At 39.8% G+C, this 22,559-nt stretch overlaps 1 protein-coding gene across 16 annotated transcripts in view; it reads left to right on the top strand.

Moving 5' to 3' along the window:
* Window positions 1-22,559, top strand: part of EPB41L3 (erythrocyte membrane protein band 4.1 like 3) — a 136,285-nt gene that overhangs the window by 63,398 nt on the left and 50,328 nt on the right. For all 16 annotated transcript variants that reach the window (XM_072924525.1, XM_072924526.1, XM_072924522.1 and 13 more), the window contains exons 2-3: window positions 7,017-7,222; window positions 11,875-12,072. In XM_072924525.1, the coding sequence (XP_072780626.1) occupies window positions 7,028-7,222; window positions 11,875-12,072 (393 nt within the window). In that variant the 5' untranslated portion in view covers window positions 7,017-7,027. The remainder of the gene's footprint in view (window positions 1-7,016; window positions 7,223-11,874; window positions 12,073-22,559) is intronic.

Genomic DNA, 22,559 nt, shown 5'->3' on the forward strand with positions numbered 1-22,559 from the left:
GCTCTGTCATCTGTACTACTCTACTTCCTTTTTATCAGCTGGGACAGATGCCCTGTCAGAGAGAGTGAGAGAGGCATTACTCTAGTTTGACATGACTTTTTGATACATTAATGTTAGCCATTTGTTTTGTTTGGTTCCTAATCTCATTATTTTTACATTATTCCTAATCTCATTATTTTTACAGCATTAGAAATCCTTCTGCAGTGTGCTCCAGTAACTTGGCTATTAGAAGGATTCTGGCTTTTCTGCTCCTACTTTGCTTTGTAAGTCTGGGTGCTGTGTTTGGTCTTTTCATTTCTTTTAGACCTTACCTGGCCTCTCTGGCATCTGCATAGCACTGGTTAATGGTTTAAATATGATTGATGGTGTTTCCCCAGGCACTGTAGGGACATTTTCAGTGCTCCTGCTGACTTGAAACCACTTGGCTGACTGATGTGTTTGCTCTGTTCTTCCCTTACTCCATCCAACCTGAACTTGCACATCCTGTGAGTCAAGTGAAATATGCCCCCATTATCTGGTCCCAGCTAGCTGCTGTGAAATGAGGCACTGGAGAATTCAGCCTTTCTCATGTTTTGTAACAGGTCTGGTTTTCCTTCTAATGTATTTATAGAGACTCCCTTCTTATTGTTTGTCACATCTCTTGGTTAATTCTAAGTCACTTGGCATCCTAGTCTTCATTTCTCCTTTTATGTTTATCCCTGAGTCATGTGTCTCTGGTTCTGCTTTGGTGTACAATCCCTTTTTGATATATTTCTCCCCTTCCCAGGTCCTTTCAAAGCTTCTGACAGTTTCTGTCCCCAGGCTTGCTAGGCTAAGTTTCTCCAAGAATACTTGGCTCCATTTCCATTTTGTGGTGGTGCTGCAAAGGGGTGTTTGTTTACCTGGGATGGGGGAGTTTTGGGTCCTGACAGGTAACTCATGTCTGCAGTTCCCTTTTTGTCCCCTTTGAAGGGTGTGTCTGGTGGTTTTAAGGTGCCTTCTCCATCTCCTCCAGATACCATTGCTCCTTCCTTAGACATTGCCTCTGGTTTTCCTTTCATCTTCATCAAGAAACTTTAAAGAAATCTGTATCATATGCCTTCCTAGAAGGCCAAACAAATATTTTAAGTAATTCTATATCTTGAAACACCTCCAACGCTTTTTTTATAATTGCTGATTAACACCTCCCTTCCCTCCCTGCAGTCTCCCTCCTGCATCTGTGCATGGGCCCATGTCCTCTGCCACCACATCTCTTAAGTCATTTAGCTGGGAGCACTCTCTGCTGGCACGACAGCAGCTCATCTGGATGCTTATCACCTTTTGCCATTGGTTTTCCTCTTGCGTCTTTTCATATTACTTTTTTGACTTTATTTTCATGTATTTTTTTTTTAATGTGTTGACTCTGATGGGTTTTTGCTTGTATTGGTATAATTTAAGATGCAATAGTGAAGTCTCCTCACAGCCGGTGTGTTTGTGCATTGAAGCATAAGGGTCACATTTGCTGGGCTGGAGCCCCACAGCCATCTCAGACAGATTGGTACCCATCAGTGCCGAAAGGGAGGGCTGGTGCTTCCCCCTCCCCATCCTGGAGAGTTCCAGCCCTCCCAGCTGAACCACCAGGCCCCCAAAGTCACACTGGTGCCAGCATGAGAAAAGTGACAGGAATGGTTGGGAGGGGGCATCCAGTGGCCCATTTTGAGGTTGTTCCCGCCCATGTCCATTCAGGACACATCTCTACTTTGGCTTGTTGATGTCCACTGAAGTTACTGTAAGGCCAGGGAAGCCTCTGCAAGGCTTCATGTTCCTGCGGGCACTGGTGATGGGTCAAGAAAGAGCTGGTTTTAACTCTTGGGGACCCTGTGCCAGGCATTTGTGGCTTGGGTGCCTCCTGCTTGTGAGGGTGAAACTCATCCACATTAAAGAGGATCAACAGAAAATTATCATTTTCCTAAAAAGGAACCCAACTGGAATGAAGTGAGTTGAAGTTCAGGCAGTTTGATGAAAACAATTTATATTTCAAGCCTAGAAGTCAGCGTTCTGGTGTGTATTCTTTTCTTGAAACATATATTGGCATTTCTGTCACTGCTCATTGCAGCAATATTGTTCTCCATATGCTCTTCTCATCAGCATCTCATCATTATTGGATAAATATGTCTCTCATTATGCAGAAAATTATTTTTGAAGTATAGAATCATTATTTTGTTACATAATTTCCAAATTTGAACCCTTGCAAAGATTTATAACAATCTTCAAGAATTACTATAATTAAAGGAGAACTTTCTACAAAGAGAATTAATCAGATCAAAGAAGCATTTAAATGTAAATCATTAATCCGTGCATTACAGGAAATAGTTAGTGGCTATGTATAGTTCATTTAATTATACTTGGTTCAATTTTGTTTTCTCATTACATCATCATTTATTTAGCATTAATTTGCAATTTCTTGTCTAATGTGACTTCTGTTTGCTTAATATAGCGGATATTTTCACTAGCATGTATTTATATATAAATAAAGGTTTATTAATGACTGCAGTGTTAATTAAACTGTGGGCTCTGCTGTCAATTAGCTGTGAATTTTGTTGCTCTGTGGATGCAGCACAGAAGCTCTGTGCTCTGAAAACAAGAGGTAGAGTGTCAAGTTTTTGAATTTATGAATTTAAACAGTAGATTGGGGCTGTCACTTGCTGCAGTGGACCAGGTGACACGGAGGACAGCATGGTTTTGGTTCTCCTTATGGAAAAAAGTAAATTATGTTCTCTAAGTCCATAGTGAGTAACTGGTAATGGAAATGGGAATCTCCCAGGCTGCAGTAGGTAGGTAGCTGAAGGAAAGAAGGTCTAGGTGTTGTGTCAGGATTTAGGATGTAGGGTTTTTTTTGCATTAGTGGTTTGCAGGTTTTGTAATCCTTATGTAATGCCTTTGTGTAGTGTGATTTGGTTACATTATAGATAAAATGCCATGTTGATTTTTTGAAGTTGTGTTTTAATACTTTGCTAGTATGTTATCTGTACTCCCTTACCTGTTGTCAGCAGCACTAAAACATGGACATTTTAATATTTTACTGATAGTTTTATTTTGCACTGCTGACAGTACATACATTTTAGTATGTAAAATTTTAGTTGTAAATTAAAAAATGCTAGTTTTGGGTTTCCACCCTCCCCTCCACCCCCTCTTTAATCAAAAGACTTAATTTTCATACTGATTTTCATTCTGCAGCCAAATGTACTTTTGCCTCGGACTATCTGAGGCAGCATCTGTGTTAAGTTTGGACTCAGCTAATCTTTTGGAATCTTTGAATACTGGGTTGTAAGCCAGAGTGTAGCTATCCAAGAGCACATCTGGCTTGCATAATATTACCTCATTTGTATAAGGTAGTGATCCCAGTTTCTCTTCATTGCTTTGTTTTCTGCTTGCTGGAAAGGGGAATTTGATACAGAGGCTGTGCTGGCAACAGAAAAAGTTTAAGCAACTTGAGTGTTTTCTTTCTTCCTGTGCTGAAATTCACATTAGAAGTCATAGCTTCAGTACATAGCCAGTTATAGTAAATAATCAAAGAAGAATAAGAAATTCTCAGCCAGCTGAGTGCTTGATAAATGTTTAGTCACTACCAGTTATTCTGTCAGGTTTGCTGCATATAAACAAAGGTAAAGTAATATTTATGTTGGTAAATTTCTTAAGATTACTGTTATTTCTTTCAATAAATGAAATTACCTCTTCCTAGGAGGGTTGTTGTGCTATTTATAACAAATAAATGCTGTCAGAGTTCATGCGGATAAGCAGCTGTTTGCTGAGGAAGGCAAAACAACTTACTGGCTTGCACTGAGAGAGGAATGTTCTTTCCTGCCTTGTAATTTAGGTATTTTCCACCTGCTCTAGATGGAAGTAAATAAATCTTAACAGTATTCTCATCTGAGGAGTTTGTAAGAAATGGGATTTGCGATGGGATTTGTGATGTATTTGCTTTGCTTCTATTTACACCTGTAAGAGAACAGTGTGGGAAGAACAGTATTTTGTTCTCAGTATTTGTTATTAAATGTGCTGCATGCATGGGGAAATAAAGACATTTGGAAATGGGCAACACTAGGTTTATTAAATCCATCTGTTGTCTGACTAATGATAGTAATATTGTATCCAGGAAATCTCTTACGCTGAAAGATTTGATAAAGCACATGAAGTTTTCTAATAAAGCAAGAAGTCTGGAGCAAGAACTGGAGAGAAAAGCAGTAACTTCTAGAGAATAACTCAGTATTGTAAGGCAATACTTCATGCAGAAATGTCCCGGAAGAGTATAAGAACCTAGTTTGTTGTTCCCTGAGATTCAAAATGATAACTGGCAGGAACAGTAAAACTTGTTTGCATCTCATCCTACATGAAGCTGTTTTTTGTGGGGCTATTTTAAATGTCTGTTTCCATGCTCGCAGACAGTATACAAATGTTTATTAGGAAAGAAACTACACAGGCTGCAAAAATGAGCTTTCAGAGGCATGGTAATGTCAGCTGAAGGAAGACAGACCTTTGGTTAGTATTGGCTGGGAATCTGATCCTATAGAGAGTAATACCTCTTTCTAAAGAGAAGTATATATCATACAGCAAGTTTTTATTTACACTGTTCTAAATAATATCAAGAGGGCGTAAAAAATATTGCATCTTACTTCATGCATTACTCTTTGTATTGGTCATAGGTGCTGTTTTGTTATTGTTTGAGCAATGATTTTTGTAGCTGTAAGTTAGGTTTTGGTAACTTCCTAATTCATAGTTTCTGGAAAAGTAAACTGAACACACAGTTTGAGTTTACTGAATTAATTGTTTGATTAATTTGCATTTCATGTCCTCAAGCGCTTGGACAAAACAGGGTGGGGGGTGGGCAGGGGAAAACTTGAGACATTTGTGGAGACCTAGGTGCTTTTAAAGCAAGGCAAATATAATAAGTGTCAGATGAAGAATAGTTTATTCCACGTTGATTTGACAGATGCATAAAGCAAAATTCTGAGAGATTAACATTGTTGTTCAATTTAATGTTTAAAGCATACAAAAAAGAATGGCTTAGGATAATTGAACATGGAAGATGGGTTTGAGTGATCTACATTGGAGATACTTGTTTAGGCTTCCTTCGCAGCAAATTGGAGTCGCTCTAGTATGTGATTTATCACAGCTTAAAGCAGGAATTTAAAATAGGTCAGATGAATCCCTCTCTGAAACGTCTGCTTTTCTGCTCTGCATTTAAAGTGACCATCTTAGATATGGACAGCTGGAGTTTGATTAAATGAACACCTTTCTCACTGTCAAATTTTAAGACCCAAGTTAATTACTGCTTTTTGTAGATGCTAAGAACAATTTGTTAAATAACATATTTCAAAAAGTATTTTTTTTATACAGTTGTGCAAGTCTGAGTGTAGAAATTTACGATGTGTTTCTAAACACGTGTATCACATGTTAGTACCTTAAAAATGTGGCCTGAAGCATAAATCTGCCATGTATGCTTTCTAGCTCTGGTTCTCCCTCATGCTGTTTTGGCTGGCAGGGAGTGGGAACATGCACCCCCCACTCCTCACACACGGAGCAGGAGCTGAGCACAGGCTGAATGCTGTGACTTCCTTTGCACTGCAGAGACGTGTATTCACTGGAGAGATTAGCCTTGAAAGTGCAGAATACACAAGTGTGTTTGAAAATAGTAATTGGCCTCGTTTAAAACATTTTCTGTCAAACAATTTAGCTTATCAAGCATTTAAATGAAGAAAAGAGAAAGGTTTGTACATTCCTTATGTTCTACAATAAACTTGCTTCTACTAGTAACATTGTAGTGTATGCTAGGAGTTCATAGGGACTTGCTAGGGTGAATTAGCAGATGCATGTTTTGTGGAATCACCTATAATTCCACAGTAGCCATAGTTACCAGGTTAAAGAAATCACATCCTGATGACTAACAGAAATAGATTACAGCAGACTGGTTTGCCTTCAAGTTGCTTAGTAGCAAGCTATTCAAGAATAAGTTTGTGAGGTCTGAGAACATATGAATAACAAACATCAAAGCACACTGCCTTTGCTGAACTGACACAGTCTGCTTTTTCAAATCCCTGTTTTGATAAAAAATCACAGTATTTTTTTAAAAGCTTGGTTTTGCGTGTGTTTTGTTTGAGAATTGGGTGCCAACCACATATTTGCACCAAAACTATTTAATTAAAGTAGCTAAAATTTTGAATGAGTATTGCTAATATTTTCATTTTTATTTAGTACTGGACAAAATTAAATAGAAAAATAGACTTTTCACATTCAATGGAAGTTGTATTCCTTTCATTTGAAATCTAACACTTAGAATGACTTAATGGAAGTCTTTATGTTTTCTTTTAAATGCTGTAGCACTTAGAAAGAAATGACAGAAATGTAGATGAATTCAAGTGGGAAGGACAGAACTAGGTTTAAGGGCAAATGTATGTTTGCACTGTATATATGCACAGGGCATACAGAAACATTTCAGATGTTTCTAGTATATATAGAATCATAAAATTGTTTAGGTTGGAAAAGACCTCTAAGATCATCTAGTTCAACTATTAATATATTGCTTGGAAGCATCAAAAGTACTTGAGTACATTTCCAAAAGGGAGATGTTGAGGAGCTCAAGTCCTGTTGATTTCAATGTAAAGGACAAAAGATTTAAGTTTTCAAGTTTCCACATGGTTTAGAAGCCCAAACTCCACTGGGTTTTGTTAGATTTAAGGCCCAATGTGTTACGCGCCCTCTATGAATTATGAGCTGTGTATTCTGTATTTAACTTGCACGTAAGTCCTATAGCGTCTGTGTATTACTGTGTAGAATAAGATTTTTGGCAATATTTTTTTCTCTACACTATGGATGCATTTAGACCTGGTCTTTTGCACCAGGGAAGCTTTCCTAGGGATCCTGATTGGGCCAGCGTGATAGGCACTTAAGTTTTGAGGATATTGAGACTAAAACTATCGGATCTTTCTTTTTATATGCCTAGCTTACAAATTCACAGCCATGAGATTGTGTTCAGTAGCTCTGCTCACCGTGTGTTGCAGAATAACCAACCATGACTACCGAATCAGGATCAGACTCCGAGTCCAAGGATAAAGAGCAGGATCAGGAGGAGAGCCCTGCGCAGGAAGGGACGGCAGAGAGCCAGCCGCAGGAGCAGCAGCCTCAGCAGCCGAGTGAGGAACACCAGACTGCGCTGGAGCAGTTCTCGGCTGTGGCAGCGCACAGCACGCCCGTGAGAAAGGAGCAGGTAAGGCAGCCCACGGACACGCGCCCGCTGCACGCAACTGGCTGAGCACCCACCTTCTGCTGCCAGGAAATAGCCAGCCTGGCACGTGTGCAGTGCAAATATATATTCAGATACGCGGGGAAGGGTGTTTGATGGGATGCTGTAGATCTGGGCTGGTTCGTGTCTCGTGTTTAAAGGAAAATAGTTCTAATGCAGTATATTTTTAAATTCACGGCAAGTGTTTCTGCCCCCAGTGCTTAAACAGGAGGGCAGTCTCATTAACTAGGTAGGAAACATCTTCGACCTTGCTTTGCATTAGATAGCAAATAGTGTCAGTTTTTATGAAGCTGAAAATGTTTTCAGATTTCATTTCTTTTGACACCTGCTGAACACTGATTTCATGCTTGCTTGTCTGATGTGTGAGCCATGAAGAATGTGTGGTCCCTTAAGTTTCTTGTGGGTCTGAAATGACTGCATTATAATTACTTGAGCTATTCATGTAATAGGTTTCAGAAGAGCTATTGCGTGCTTTTCCATTTAGTTCATTGTTGCACTTATTAAATTTCCAGAAGCTGCTTTTTTCTTTCCGTTAATAATTTCCAGACAATAGGATTAACAGGCATTTTTCTTCATGGGTAAGTGACACACAATTAATGGGATACCTGAAAATCTCTTCCTTTAGCTTTGTAAGGTTATGACCCTCATCTGATTACATTTACCTTTGGAGAGTGGAATAAGCCAGTCTAGCTCCTCCTCTTCTCTTTCCTTTTAAAAATTCTGGCTGGTTGAAGTGGGTCCTGTTCTTTTACTTGGTTGAGGTAGACAGTTCTGGCAAAGCAATTTTGATCTGTCAAATAGATCAGAAGTTTCCTGGAATTAGTTTAGGGAAAAGAAGCAAAGGTTTTTCAAGAGAGATAGGTGTTGAATGAATTGGTTATTGATTAAAAGTGTAATTCTGTCAGTCTTAGGCATTAGTATTATTATCTATATAGATGTTTTTCCAGACATCTTCAATAATCTTTTCACTTCAAGTTTCTTTTCACATTAAAAACGTAAAACAAATAAACAGCAGCAACAAAAAACCCCAAACAGCAAAATAAGCCCAACTCCAAAATAACCACACACACACAAAAACCTAAACTAATTTAGGCACCAAGCCTGTCCACGTGTGTTTAGAAGTATGGGGTGCTCTCATGTGCTGCATGATCCCTTTCTTTCCCAAAGATCACCAGTTAACTGGTTTCTGTAGAAGGCAAGATAAAAGAACTGGGTTAATGAAGGGGATATGTGACACCTTCCTGCTGAGATTACCAGACTGAATCCAAATGTCCATGCTGTTAGCAGACTGCCAAATCCAACTGCACTGATAGGCTCAGTGTCTTTCATAGTGCCTTAAGTGTCTGTCTCAGGAAAGGAATGTTTAAATGCAGCACTAAGAGACAAAGATGTTTGCAATAGTGTCATTAAAAAGCCAGAAACTGAAAGATCTTATTCTCCCTCTTGCTGTCCATATTTGCAGTGAGGGAGTAAATCTTTGCTCTTACTTCTATAAGAGAACATTGGGAAGGAAGATTTAAGTTACCAATCCATGAGAGTAACTTTTCTTTGTCTTCCTGTGCACATAATCCCCCCCAAAAAATTTAATGTAGGTGAATAGCCTTTTCATATTGAGATTAACAGGTATTAGAGAAATGAGTCCTTCCTATCAGGTGTAATAATGCAACTTCGCTTTCTGCCTGCCTTCCTGTCTCTTTGAAAAAGAGAAGGTGGCATCACACAAGGTCAGGCACCAAAGTTTCTGAGTGCACCATAAGTAGATGGGATTAATGTGTTTTGCAAGTGTGGCAACATCACTTCATACCCCAGTGAGAAGCTGCAAAGCATCCAAGATCTTTGTTGCTGAATCCCATGACTCCAGAGGCATCCTTTGAGAAAAGATCTAGTTTTAGAAGGGCTTGAACATACAGCATCATACATGAGAGAGATTATGCTCAAAAATGCAAACCTGAAGCAACTTGTGCTGCATTAGTATTTAGTCCATAGCGCTTTAAAAATACTGCAAAAACAGAGCACAGAAACTACAAAAAACCAGTGCAGAAATACCTTGGACAAAAATTTAGGAAAAAATGAATCTGTGCTTGCAGAGTAAAAAGTAATTCACTGTGTACATGGGTCTTTCACTGGCCATTTTTTTTTTTTTCTGGATTCCAGGATGTCAGGTTTCTTTAGGAAGAAGAGACTTAATACAGTCTGAAAGTACCTCAATGCCTGAACATGTCAGCATAGTTTGGGGGAATCTTCTCTAATAGTTCTTGGCATGTTTTGTTCTCCAGAAAAATGAGAGGAAAACCTTTTGTATGATTTTAACCTAGACACATTTCCCTGATCTTAATGTAGATGGGAACCTTAACAAACAAAATAACCTCAGTAATATTTTTTAAGATTTATAAATAAGCAAAACTCTGCAGTAGTCTTGATATACTGACTATCTTTATGAAGGAAAATAATGATCAATCCATTGTGATTCACATAAATTGCTTACAGGCTGAGTATGGTTTTGAGGTTTAAATGGATGAGGGGTGTTCTTGTTGTGGAAGTTTCTTCTCAAACAGCTTTTCTGTTTTCTTGAAAGAGATTAGTTCCATGCTGGGATATTTTTGTTGGAGCACAGTGCTAACTCTCACATGAGAAATGTAATGAGCCACTGGATAAGACAGTGTATTTTTTCCCCATCACTGGAATTATTTTTTTTACCCGCATATATGCATGTGCACCTTTCCTGGCAGATTTCTTTTGACAAAACATACATAAATCATTACAGCCCCTCTGCCCACCAGCAGCAGTGCAGTTCTGCACAGAGGCCCAAGCAGGAGGCATCTTCAGGGATGTTTATTTCTCATTGCACAAGGCTAAACCGCTTGCCAGCTGGCTGCAGATGTGGTAGAAGGCTAGCTGGCCTCAAGCCTTGCTGTGAGCCCAGGAGGTCTCTCCCTCTTCATCACAGCTGCTGTGATTGTTAAATGCTCAGCAAACAGCTGATCCACTTACATATACTGAGCCTTCATCTCCCACCAGTTTTCAAAGTATGTGAGGACCTTGACGTCCGGGCACAGCGCTGGTGTCCAACTGCTGGAGGAAGAATTTCTTTTATGCTGGAGCTAGATGGCGGAAGAGATGGCTGGTACTAGGCTGCTCCTGAGGAAGAACATTCATGGCCCAGGAGATGCAATAGATTTTGAAAGCAGCTCTTTTTGCCTTTTTATCTTTTAAGCCCCAGTCTTTTCCAGTTTCCCCATCCAAGAATGTCCAGGAAGGCCATTGCTGTGTCCGCCTTTCAGGTAAAGGAAGACTGTGAGGTCTTGCCATACCTCTTTGTAATTTGCTGGGCTTTGGTGAGAGCTAACACTGTAGGGATCAAAACCAGCTCCAAATTGTCCTTTGCCCCATTGTCAGAAGGCAGAGGAGAAACTTAAAACTTGTTTTTATTAAATCATTCAGGGACAGTACCCTGTGATTTAGAAGTACAGTATTGTTTCAGGTTATATGATGCAACATTGTTCTGGTCTCAAAGCAGCTTAGAGCCTTTGGATGGATTTGCTCCATTCTTATGAAGGTTTATTATATATAATGAATGGAAACAGACTTGCAGGATTAATATACAATATATTTCCATTAATGCTTGTTGGTTATTACACTGAAATAATTCAGAGCCAGAGTAGGCTGGGTTGTTTTTGCCTTGTAGTGAGATAACAGAAAGATGTTTTTATTTAACTTAAGTTCTAGCTGAGGTATTACTGCACTCCTGTTGAGGTTTTGTTTGGAGTCTATCAAGGATATAACTGATGAGAAGGGTAATGACTGCAGCACAGAGCTGTTGCTAGGAAGGGTGAAATGTGTAGAGTTGTCTGGCTTTCATCTAGTGCTGTGGAGAGGACTGTGGGCTCTGCTGCATCACGGTAAATTCAAATGGTCTGACCCTCAGATAAACCCAAGCAAAAGCAACCATGGTCATCTACTTCTTGCCCCTCTTCCCTGCCCTATATTTATCTTCCAAATAGCACCTACTTCTCTCCAGCTTGAGAGACTTACTGGGCATCAGCAGAGACCAAAATTCATCCTCTCATCCTTGGGGAGCCTTTAACTTTCCCAGGGACATCAGCATCCCCTTATGAATTTACACTGTTCATTCAGGGTCTGTTTTTCCATTGACAGCAAAATCAGTGCAAACTTGATGGTGTTTTTCTATTCTGTATGACACCACGGAAACATCATATTATTTAACAGGTGCAGGACTTCAGAGTAATATCAAGAAGGTGTAGGAGTATCTGTTCATCAACAAAATTAACTGATTACTCAGTATTTCCAAAATGCAAAAAAAAAACCAAGTACAGGGAGCACAAGTGGGATTTTGTACCTGTGGAAAAAGTAGAAGCCTTAAAATATTTTCATGAATGCCCCTCCTTCATAGGTATTCTGTACATTTTGGAGGGAGAATGTAGGGTTGGAAGGAATATGGGACGTCTTTAAATAAGGACTCTGTCCTGCATCAGGGGTTTTCTTGTCCAAGCCCCAAAAAAGGCTCACTTAAATGCTTGGGTGCAGCATGTAAAGTGAATTGCAGGGCATGATTGGTTTATCTTATTTCAAAAAGTATCTTCCTTTTCTCTTTTTAGGCCACAGAGAAAGAACAGGAGTTTGCTGCTGCAAGTGCAAAACAGCTGGAATACCAGCAGCTAGAGGACGACAAGCTCTCTCAAAAATCTTCATCTAGCAAACTTTCCAAGTCTCCTCTAAAGATCGTCAAGAAACCGAAAAATATGCAATGCAAAGTGACGCTCCTGGATGGATCGGAATATGCATGTGAAGTAGAGGTAAATAGCTTTTTGTCATCTTTTTATTTTTTTTTTTATCCTGTCAGGAGATAAATGGTGAAAATTGTGTTTCTAATTTAAGAAAAAGGATGAATGGCATGATATTTCACCAGTGTCAAGCACAGAGGTACTTTCATTGTTTTCTCTGGAGGTTGTTGAGGATGGTGCACAGATTTGAGCTAGGTGAGGGATTCTGAGCACTCCCTGAAACACTTGCTACAGCAGAATGCAGAAAGCAAAATATGGGCAACAAAGCCCATAACAAACAAGGATTTTGATCTCACTGGGCTTTTCTTTTCCTTGGTACATTACTGAGTTGAGTCTTCCATTGAGTCATTGTCCATACAGAAATTCTGACTATTGTGAGATTACTGCGGGCATGGGAGACACCCTGGGCAAGCGGGGAAAATGTCAAGCACAAATAGCAGTGAGAATGGAGAGTTTTGTATGCTTTTCCATGATGTCTGTGAATCATAACTGTGTTTGAATGTTCTGGCAAAAAGATATTGTGATTTTTCTGTAAGGAAGATTTCTTTCCCTGATGGGACTCTGATAGGAACCTACTTTTGGGAGAGATGATCTTCATTGTTACTTAAAGCCAGTCTGTACCTATGGGCAGACCTATGCTAAGAGGATGCCTTCAACTCCAGAAGGCCTCAGAAAAGCAAAAATTGAGCACATTTAGCACCTCAGAGTAAGCGTGGAAAATTCAGCATCTCACGGTGGACCCTTTCTCCATTCCGTCATTGTCATCAAGGTGACTTTTGGGCAGTGGACCAGCCTGTCCTGTTTTAGGTCAGAAGGTCATGCACACAAGACAAGGCTGAGCCTGACCAAACAGTGTCTGCAGAGGAAGGATGAGTCTTGGAGGGCCTGGCTAAGCCAACAGTCCTTTGGGTAGCTGGAATTCCATGAAGAAAAGCCACTGGGGAGAACAGGAGAGTATGAAGGCAGAGATGAAATAGTCTGCAGGCTTGAAAGGGAAATCCACAGGAACATGGAGAAGGAGAAAGGGCAGAGAAAAGGAGTATGTGACTGGCAGCCAAATCATGGCATCTTTACAATCATGTTACACTCAGCCCTCCTGTCCTTCAGCTGCTCTCATTTTAGGTGCATTGGAGAGTGGCAGGTGAGGCAAAACCTCACCTTAGTTAACCCTGGCGTTACAGTTTGGGTCAAATGTTGTGATGCTAGGAGTGAGCTGCAAACAGAAGCTGGTATTTTACTACTCTTACAGCAAATTAGCTGTCCATGTGGCTGAGTATCTTTTAATTTCACTGGCCAAGTCCTGTGTTGCTTCCTTCAGCCTAGGACTAGCTATCTAGGGCAAGTCACATCCTTTGTGACTACCAAGTGGTCATTTCTTGACCTGCTGTCTCAGTTTTGTCACTCAGGGATAGTGGGGGAGCCATTAAACGGAGGAATGACTCATACTGACTTTGATGGGAAGAGTCTACTCATTTCAGCTTTTGCTTCTAAAATATGAGTCACTTTTTGGAATACAATCAAGCAAATCTTAACAAATAAGATTTCTATGGAAATATTGTCTAGCAGGCTGAGCTTTTTCGGAATCTAAGATGGAGCAGAAAGGGAGATTTGTTACGTTAGATTTCCACTTATGCAAAAAAATGCTGTTAATAATGCTTTTTATAGGAAGTTTCTTTCACTAAACTTGAGTTCTCTTGAAGCATAAAAATGTTGGCATATGGAAGCCATCATATTTTACTGGTTGTCAGATTTCTCTGCTTTGCAAGTTCTGAATAGCTCTTGAATAATGTCCAGTATAAGTTTTGTATAAATTTTTCCTACTTACATTGCTGAAATATTTTCAAGTTGTATTGACTGTCATCAGTAATCATTTTACCTACTTCTAAGATGATCAGGCTTCCCAGGCAGAATGTAATATTGATGAGAATAGAGCTAAAAGGATGACTTTTCAAATGACTGTAAGGCTATAATGGTGAGTAGACTATGGGGCACATTGAAACAAAGTTAGTTAGGAGGAACAAATATTTCAGGGAACGAGTGCAGCTGGAGTGGTGATACACCTTACATACCTTAAACAGTGTGATTCAGACTTTGCATCCTTCCTAGGTAGTTTTATCAATATGTTGTATGTATTGATGGTACAACTGCAGGTGCTTCTGTGGCACAGCCTACTCTAGCCCGTGGGAATTCTTGGTAGATCCAAAGGACGTTCACTTCCTACATGCATAAAGTTTAGCTACAGCAAAAGGATGCTGAGTCCAGCCAAGACAAATTATGTGACTTTCACTGTGTTTTTTCTCCAGAGGAGTAAAAAAGTATTCACAAAGGGAGTTAGTAGGGCAGGAAAACTGAGGGTCTGTCTCAGGAGACATGGCGGGAAATTGTGTAGGAGGCTGAAGGTGAAGTTCTACAGAATTTTTGGGTAATAAAGTTCTGTGTCAGAACTTTGGTTGCACAGAAACTCAATGCTGCAGTGTGAGAAACAATCTATCTTATTTCAGAAAAATGCTATCATATTTTAAGGATCACCTTCATGTGAACTCACTAGATCAGTTTAAATGGGAGGGAACTGTATATATGCACAAGCATACATACATATATATATATATATATATGTATATATTCGTCTCTGTTAGTAGCACACAAAGCCATGAAGTTTTTACAGAACCACAGAAACCAAAAGGATCATTAATTCCAACTCTTAAGTGACTGGCCATTATAGGGATTGAGCCCACCCCCTTGGTGTTATTATCACCATGCTGTAAGCAAGTGAGCTAATCTCAGTTATTCCTTTATATATATATATATATATATATATATATAATATAAAGTATGCTAAGGTGCCCCAAAAATTATAGAGGTCAGTAAATTCCCCAAGACTAATTCTTTAAAAGAAAAGGGAGAGGGAGAGATAACATGGCAATCGGATATTTAATACTTCCATTCCTTGTGTTCAACCCACATATCTGCATCTTTCAGAGTGAACAGTGACCCAAGGTAGGGATGTGACAATTTTTAGATGTGAGTCAGAAATGTCATCCTGTGTTGTCAGTTCCTTTCTTTCTGCTCCATGTGTATCATGTTTCTACCTACTGAAGGCTACAAAACAATGTAATCTGGAAGGACCAGAAACTTAGAAACCTAATTTTGAGCTAGAATAATAGCTCTGTCAGTGAATCTTGATTTGGATGCAGGCCAGGTGTTTATCTCTCCAGACTTGCACTCCCTAGTCTGGGAGTTGAGGATCATTATAGAATCCATCAGTTACTCTATAAAGTGCTTTGCAAATGACAAATGCTTTTTATGTATGTTAAATATTAATGCAATTTAAAGGAGCTTATTGCTCTCCTGTAGAGCGCAACCTGCAGCTTATCAATTATGTGTTCATCCCACTAATGACCTAGCAGCCAAAGTGGCATGTACTCACAGATTGAAACACTTCTGAGGCAAGTTTGGTTAATCCATTGTGCCCTTGCTGTCCTTTGTTTCAGAAGCCCCTCTTTCTTACTCCATATTTAATGCTTAGCATTTTCACTGTCTGCTGCTCTACCTTTCAATTCCTCTCACATTCAGTGCTTTGCATTTGTGACACTGAGGGTCTTTTCATGTTGTATGAGATGTATGAGGGAAAGTGTAGCGGAGCTAACTTCAAAGCTGAGGTTAACAGGGGGTCATCTAATGTAGTCTCCATTCAGTGAAAGGATCTTAAGCAAATACCAGGTAAAAGCTTTCCCTTGTGGCCCTGCAGTGGTACTGCCTGTGTACTCTATCTGTCCTGACCCAGAAAGTCTTTCATGCAGTAACTCATTACAAGCCAAAACAAGGTTAAGGAGGTTACTCAACCTGTTCATTCTTCCTCCTCCAAAACCATAAACCACCAGCGTTACCATCTGTACCCCCGATGCTGCTCTTGTCCAGAAGCCTGCAGATGGTAGTGGCAGCCTTATTTCAGAGCAGGGTTTCCTTTCCAAGGCGGGATGGCCACCTAATGGTGCTTCCCCTCCTCAGGGAAAGCTGCTGGCTTTTGGAGAAGAGGTATTTGTGCACTGACATTGTCTCCTGTCTGCCAAAACAAACAGCCTCAGGGCAGCTGGCTGTTTCTCCCATGTCATGAAGAGCCTGGAGATTTCTGAGGGGTGTTGGATCACAAGAGTCGATGCAGTCCATTCAGAGGGACAAAGCGTGGTGGTTTCCACCCAGATGTTCGCCCCTGCTGGCAGTGGTACTCCTTGGGTTGCTCATTGTGCTCTCCCAGCCAGCATCATGTTCAGAAATGTTGATTGTCAAAGTGTACAAGGCCAGAGCTGTGGCCAAAACTGCACTTCAAATTGTCTCTTTTGAGCAAGTGAGACCTATGCTTTACATTTATTGGTTTTAAAAGCTAAGGAGAAAGCAAGATCCAAGACTGAAAATTAATTTCAGGTAACCTAAAAAAGGTAATGAACATGCTAGTTCAAGTTTTTCCTAAGATTCAAGAAAATAATCAAAAATAACTTCTGGGTTTCTTCAGCTTTAAGTAGGAGTCTTCAAGTGCTGTAATACAATTACATTTTTTCTAGGATTTGTTTCCCTTGTTGTCCGCATCTGCCCCATCTCAATTTTCTGTTATATAGACCACTGCATTTTAATTAAAAGATGCAAGTAGAACAAGCTGTCATGCTCTCCATTACACATAGCCTAATTTAAAGTGTCTTTTTAAAACAAGTTGGAATTTGTCTTTGTTTCTGCTCTAAATATATGCATGCTGTCACTCACAATGTGAGGGCAGAAAGCTGTAACATAATCTGTCTAAATAAATGGTAAAATAATTAGATTTAATTTTGAAAGGCTCAGCTGTCTGAGGCCATTGGTAATTTATACTCTTTCGTCATTCCTGTACCACTCAGACTTTCTTATCATGCAGGCCACCAGTGAATGAAAACAAATGTTTCCATGGCAGCCTGTCTGTGGCATCTCTGCAGCCCTACATCAGACAGCAAGTTGACGTAGGATCCAGATAAGCTGCACAGCACATGGAGAAACAACATCTCACAAAGCATTAATGTTAACCCCACTTCTGTCAGAGGGGGGTGGTCAGCTGAGGTAGAAAGGGACTGGTAAAAATACACTGTATATGGGTGTTTTTAGCTCCAGTTTTCTCAGTCATGCTGCCACTGCAACCTGGGCAGTGGTTCAGTGTCCCATACTGTAGCCACTTTTACACCTTTGTAATGAACTTCTGGTGACTTCCTCCCTGGTGGAGACCCCACTTCCTTAATAGATTTCCCCACATCCTCAGGTGACATCTGAGTAGCATGCTTGAGTTCAAATAGCAAGAATTTTTCATTTCATACATTTGAAACCAGGATTTGTAACATGAACCAAAGCAGACTGGAGTGAACTGGTCCCTTTCTGCCCTACACAAGTATGGTTGATAATCCTTTTTGAAGACAAAATGGACATGAAATAAATGGATTCTCTAATAGTTGAAGTATTGCTTTCTGCATTAATTTCTCATTTTCCTGTTAAAAAGTGAGAATACATGATGCTTCCTTAAAAAATAAGTAATTGAAGATTGTCTTAGGACACGCTTGAAGGGTTGAGAACAAGCAGAATTATTTCTGCACTGCCACCTCTGCCAGAAATGAAAGAGAGAAGTGGCTGCCTGTGCTGCCTTTCCTGACCTGCAAGACTCCCTCTGAAGGAAAAATCCTCCTGTGTTTCTGTATGATAGAGGGGGAATGCATGGCCCCCTGGTCCCCCTCCGTATGCAGTCCCAGCTAACCCTTCCCTGGGAGTTTCTGTGTGTGGACCTGCAAACCGTTTTTGCATGGGGAGTTTAATAACATCAAATTTCTCCTCGGTTTTGAGGTAGATTTTAAGGTCAGGAAGGAAACCTTCCTGCAGTCTGCATTGTGAAGGATACAGTTTCAGTTACCCCCTGCACATTTTAATTACTTAATAAATTCCACACAGCCTCTTGCAAATGGCTTTACATGTGAAACTGATTACTGAATGCAAGAGGACTTTTTTAAATAAGTATTTTCCTTTTGACCTACTCATTGCTTACACTTCGCTTAATTTAATATGAAGACCTTTGTTTTGGTTTTTGTTTCTTCCCCAGGATATATTTCAGTAAAAGTGACTGGGTTGAGAGGCATCATCACTGTTACATGGCATGTTTTTTGTCCCCAGACCCTCTAATTGGGGCTGACTTGGATTAGCCAGGGGATTCACTTAAGATCTATGTTACCTGACACATGTCAGTAGGAGTCTGAGTATTGCCTGAATATGTTTCAGCTGAATAAAGTTTAAACAGTTCTTCTGACTTGCTTTTTCCAAATACCCTAGGCCTCTTTTTATGAGTTCAAATAGTTGTCAGTTCAAGAAGCATAATGATCTGGGAATCAGCACCAATGTCATGATGATTTCATAATGATCAACCACGAGGCTGAGGAGAGAAAGGTTTTTTTCTCTTCAGTTTGGTAATTAAAACAGAAGCAAAAGTGTTCGGGCTCCCTTTTAGTGATTATGGTTATTATTCTTATTTCACTGAAGCTGAAGAAATTTAAATCAAAACAAGTCAGTTGAACTAAGCCTTTTGGAAATGCCACAAGGCTGAGGGAGTGGGGCTGGAGCATTTCTGCCTTGCCAGGGGAGGCTCAGTCCCCCACAGCTTCTTGTGGCTGGGAACGTCTGGGTTGTGTGGTATTCAAGGAGAACATCTCTTACAACCTTGTTAGGGAAACACTTAAACAATTAGACAGATATTATCTCCAGCTAATATGCAAGTATTTTAGAGACAGAATGAAGAACCAAGAATTAAAACTAAGTCACTCCTTTAGATGTACCAAGTGAGCAGCAGGTGGGGCCTTAAATTTTGGCACAGCAGAGGACAAGGTCACAATCAAATGCCAGAAGCTTAAAAAAAAAATTTATACATTTTCTCTACATCTACATTTTCTACATCTAATCCTTTTAACTAGTGCCTTTTGTTAATAGTTTCACTGCATAAAAATTATTTGTGCAGTGAAATGTTGCATTTATCAGGCAAAAATACTCATTTTGATACCTTAGAGGTGCCAGCCATTTTTCATAACATTGAAAACTATTGTGAGCAGTCCACCTATATTGACAAATACTTTCAGCTGCTCTGAAACTGCATATATTCTAGGGATAAATGGCTACATGAAAACTTTCTACTGGATAAGTTCCTCTGGTTCCCTCTCTTTGGGGAACCAGTTGGACACTAGCCAGGCAACAGGAGCTTGTTCTCCATCTGGAAAGTTTTTAAAAACTAGGTTTGATCATGCACACTCAAACTGAGGTACTGCAAGGTTCATTGCTGGTTAATCTGTTTGCAAGAGCCCAGGAGAGGATGATCTTCCACCTGCCTTTCACTCCACATTCAGAGATGTCTGTTAGCTCCAGGAGTCCTGTTCTTGTCACCATTTTTGCTGATGGCCTCACCAGGGTAAGACTGCGTTAGTCCCTTCATGTTTGTCTTCTCCAGGCTTATTGCCTGGGGTGGTCTTGGGCCCAGAGAGCCCCCAGCTTTCTACTGGAGTGCCTTGTGCAGCCAGCACCCAAACTCTATATGTATTTTTTAATGACTGCTGGAATATAAATTAAAAAGAATGGATGACAGGCTTTGTCTTTTCCCTTTTCCAAATGGACACGCAAAGCCTTCTGCTGTTTTTGTACAATGTGTACATTCCTCTACCTCATGCCCAATCGACACAGAAGTTGCTGATTTTCATGTCACTGCCCAGTCACGCTTCTGCCAAGCCTTCCTGCATTTTGTCATGTTTCCTGCTCTGTTTCTGTCTCAATGAAGTGCCTGCTGCTTGTTCCAGTCCCAACAGAGCTGTCTAAATTCATCAACTCTGTTTCTAGTTGCTCCAATTTATAGGTGCTGTCCCCATGTTTACACTTAGAGTTGCCATTTCCAGACCCAAACTATGTAAATCTTTACTTTTATTATCATCCTCTAAATATATTAGCATGTAAAAAAAAAATCTTAATGCCTCATATGGTGATTTTTTTTTTCCAGTTGAGCCCCATGCAGCACTGGGCTGCTTTTATGTTTTCTCATCCTTGTCTGTTGATACAGTGAACAGAATATCATAGACAGGACTGGGTGGTGAAATATCTGCTTGCAAAGCAAAGTGTTGATAGGCAGCAAGGTATGTCTCTCATGGTTTATCTCATTCTGGCAGAAATGGTTTTGATCTGAAGTGGATAAAGCTTGGATGTAGCTTAATAACAGGATATGTTAGTTTTCATGAAAACCTCAGTATTGATGGTTCAATACCATCTAAAGTACCCCAAATCTAAAAGCCTAATCATCCTGCTCCCTCTTCTGCCTCAAGAGCATCTTTCTCTGCAGTATAGTTTGTTTTTTTTCCACTCCAGGCTGGCAATGTAGGTCAGAGAGAGCTCTGTGGCTTTTAAATTCATATGGCAAGATTACTCTGTAAATCGGACTATGTTGACAGTAGAGCATTTTCAGCTGAAAATAAACAAACTGTTTATGGGGGGTTTTTGTTGATATATGCCAAGGACTATTTATATCTCAGGTAATGATTGATTCCCCTTGCTATGCTGATACTAGGCTTGTGCACAGTTAGTTAGCACGTGAAATGAGGAGAGATGAGTGTTTGCTGAGTTTGTCCAAGCATAGGTAGAATAAGGAAAATATTTCTAGCCGCCACTGGAAAGCTGCAGCTGCTGTAGTGAATCCCAAGAGACCCACCTGAGTTACTGCAGAGTGTCTTACAGGAGGTGGTAGGGCAATCAGGAGGCATGGATAAGCTGCATGTCCGGCTAAAATCCAAGCCCAAACAATCTGGGCTCCCAAGAAAGCTGAGTGAGGGGGTTACTTTCTCTGCTGAGAAGCCTTCATAAATGGAATACTGCTTATTATTTTATGTCATGATTTAGCAAATGTTTAAAGCTAATAAATGTGCTGAGAACAGAACTTCTAATTGAGAAATTGTGTGCACTGTTTTTATATTCATTTATCACAGAGTAGTGCTTGAAAGCTGGTAGCAGACCTCAGTTTATATGGTATTCATTCTTTTGATGCACTTGGGATGCATTTGATAATCATCACATTTGACAGGTATTTCTGTAGCCATTGTGCACGTGCAGACATGGCTCTCACATTTCCACATAGAAAAACATGCTCCAGAGTGTTTATTCTTCTTTGAGTGCCCCCAGTGAGGTTGCATTGTCATGAATGCTCACTATTTTCTACCAAGGATGCAAGCTGTGCAGAGCACCCATCAGGACGCTTAGAGCTTGTGTGGTGCCAGTGCTGGTGTGATCTCTGCTGCTGATGTAGAAGGCAAAAACCCTAATTTGGTTTGATGCCAGAATCGGGACTAGGTCACCAATCTTCTTACTGGGATTTAGCAGTCCTCTGGGTTTTTTTAGATTAGTGCTGGCTGTTTAGGATTGCCAGCTCAAATGGCATTAAAGAAGGTTGCCCCTGATAAAAACTATGTCATATTATACAATGTCATTGACATTTGCTGCAGGTATCTAACTGTAGCATAGGCAGTGCTACATATTTATCTATTGATCTAAATGCTTGGTTCGTGGTTGACAGAAAAGGTTATTTTCAGGAATGGTAATACCTTTCAATATGGTGTGTTACAATAAATATCAGCAAGATGCTGTATTATAGTACTACCATCATGGGGGAAAAAAATAAAGTGGTCAGTCATCACTGTATGTTAAAAATACCTTCTCATCTACTCTGTTTCCTTACGTGGCATCACTTATATGTGCAAAGCAGTATAAAATAGTGTTCTAAATTAAAAGGCAGAGACAGAGATGCAAAATAATATTGCAGGTTTTATTTCAAACTATTACTCTATATCAGTCACCTACTGGGATATTTTATGAAGGTTCACACATAAAAAAGTTAATAAATACATAGAACAGTTGGAAAGCTTATATTGATATGCAGCTTTCAGGAAAAGCATTTCTGTACATGAAGTAGCTTCATAACAAAAAAAGGTCTTTTTAATATAGCTTTTATTCAGGAAAATCTATTTGAAATTGTCTAATTCTTACTTCTTCCTACTTTTGGCTAAATATTTTATTAAGTAGATATTTTCTGGAGTTTTGACTTGGGACATTTCCAAATACAGTTTACCACTGAAGTATGGAAAACTTTTGAGAACCTAAAAATGAATGTATTTTGCTTTGAATGTTTTATTTTCTTGGAGTGTGGTTTTGTTTTTTTTTTTTTCCTTTGCATCCTGAAAAGCTGGCAAAAATACCATGTTCAATATCTCCTACACTTGCTGGCCAATGGATACAAACTGGATGACAGCGTTCTGTCCATCCGGGGGATACATTTATGAACATTTATTATTAATGATTATGTGTTATATTTGAACATTTATGTCTCCTCCTCATCCAGGGGAGGGCGACAAAGATTCTCAGAGGGCTGGAGCACCTCTCCTTTAAAGACAGGACTGAGAGGGTCGGGATTGTTCCACCTGGAA

This window comes from Taeniopygia guttata, chromosome 2 (genome assembly GCF_048771995.1).
Source record: "Taeniopygia guttata chromosome 2, bTaeGut7.mat, whole genome shotgun sequence".
In the NCBI taxonomy this organism is placed as follows: Eukaryota; Metazoa; Chordata; class Aves; order Passeriformes; family Estrildidae; genus Taeniopygia; species Taeniopygia guttata.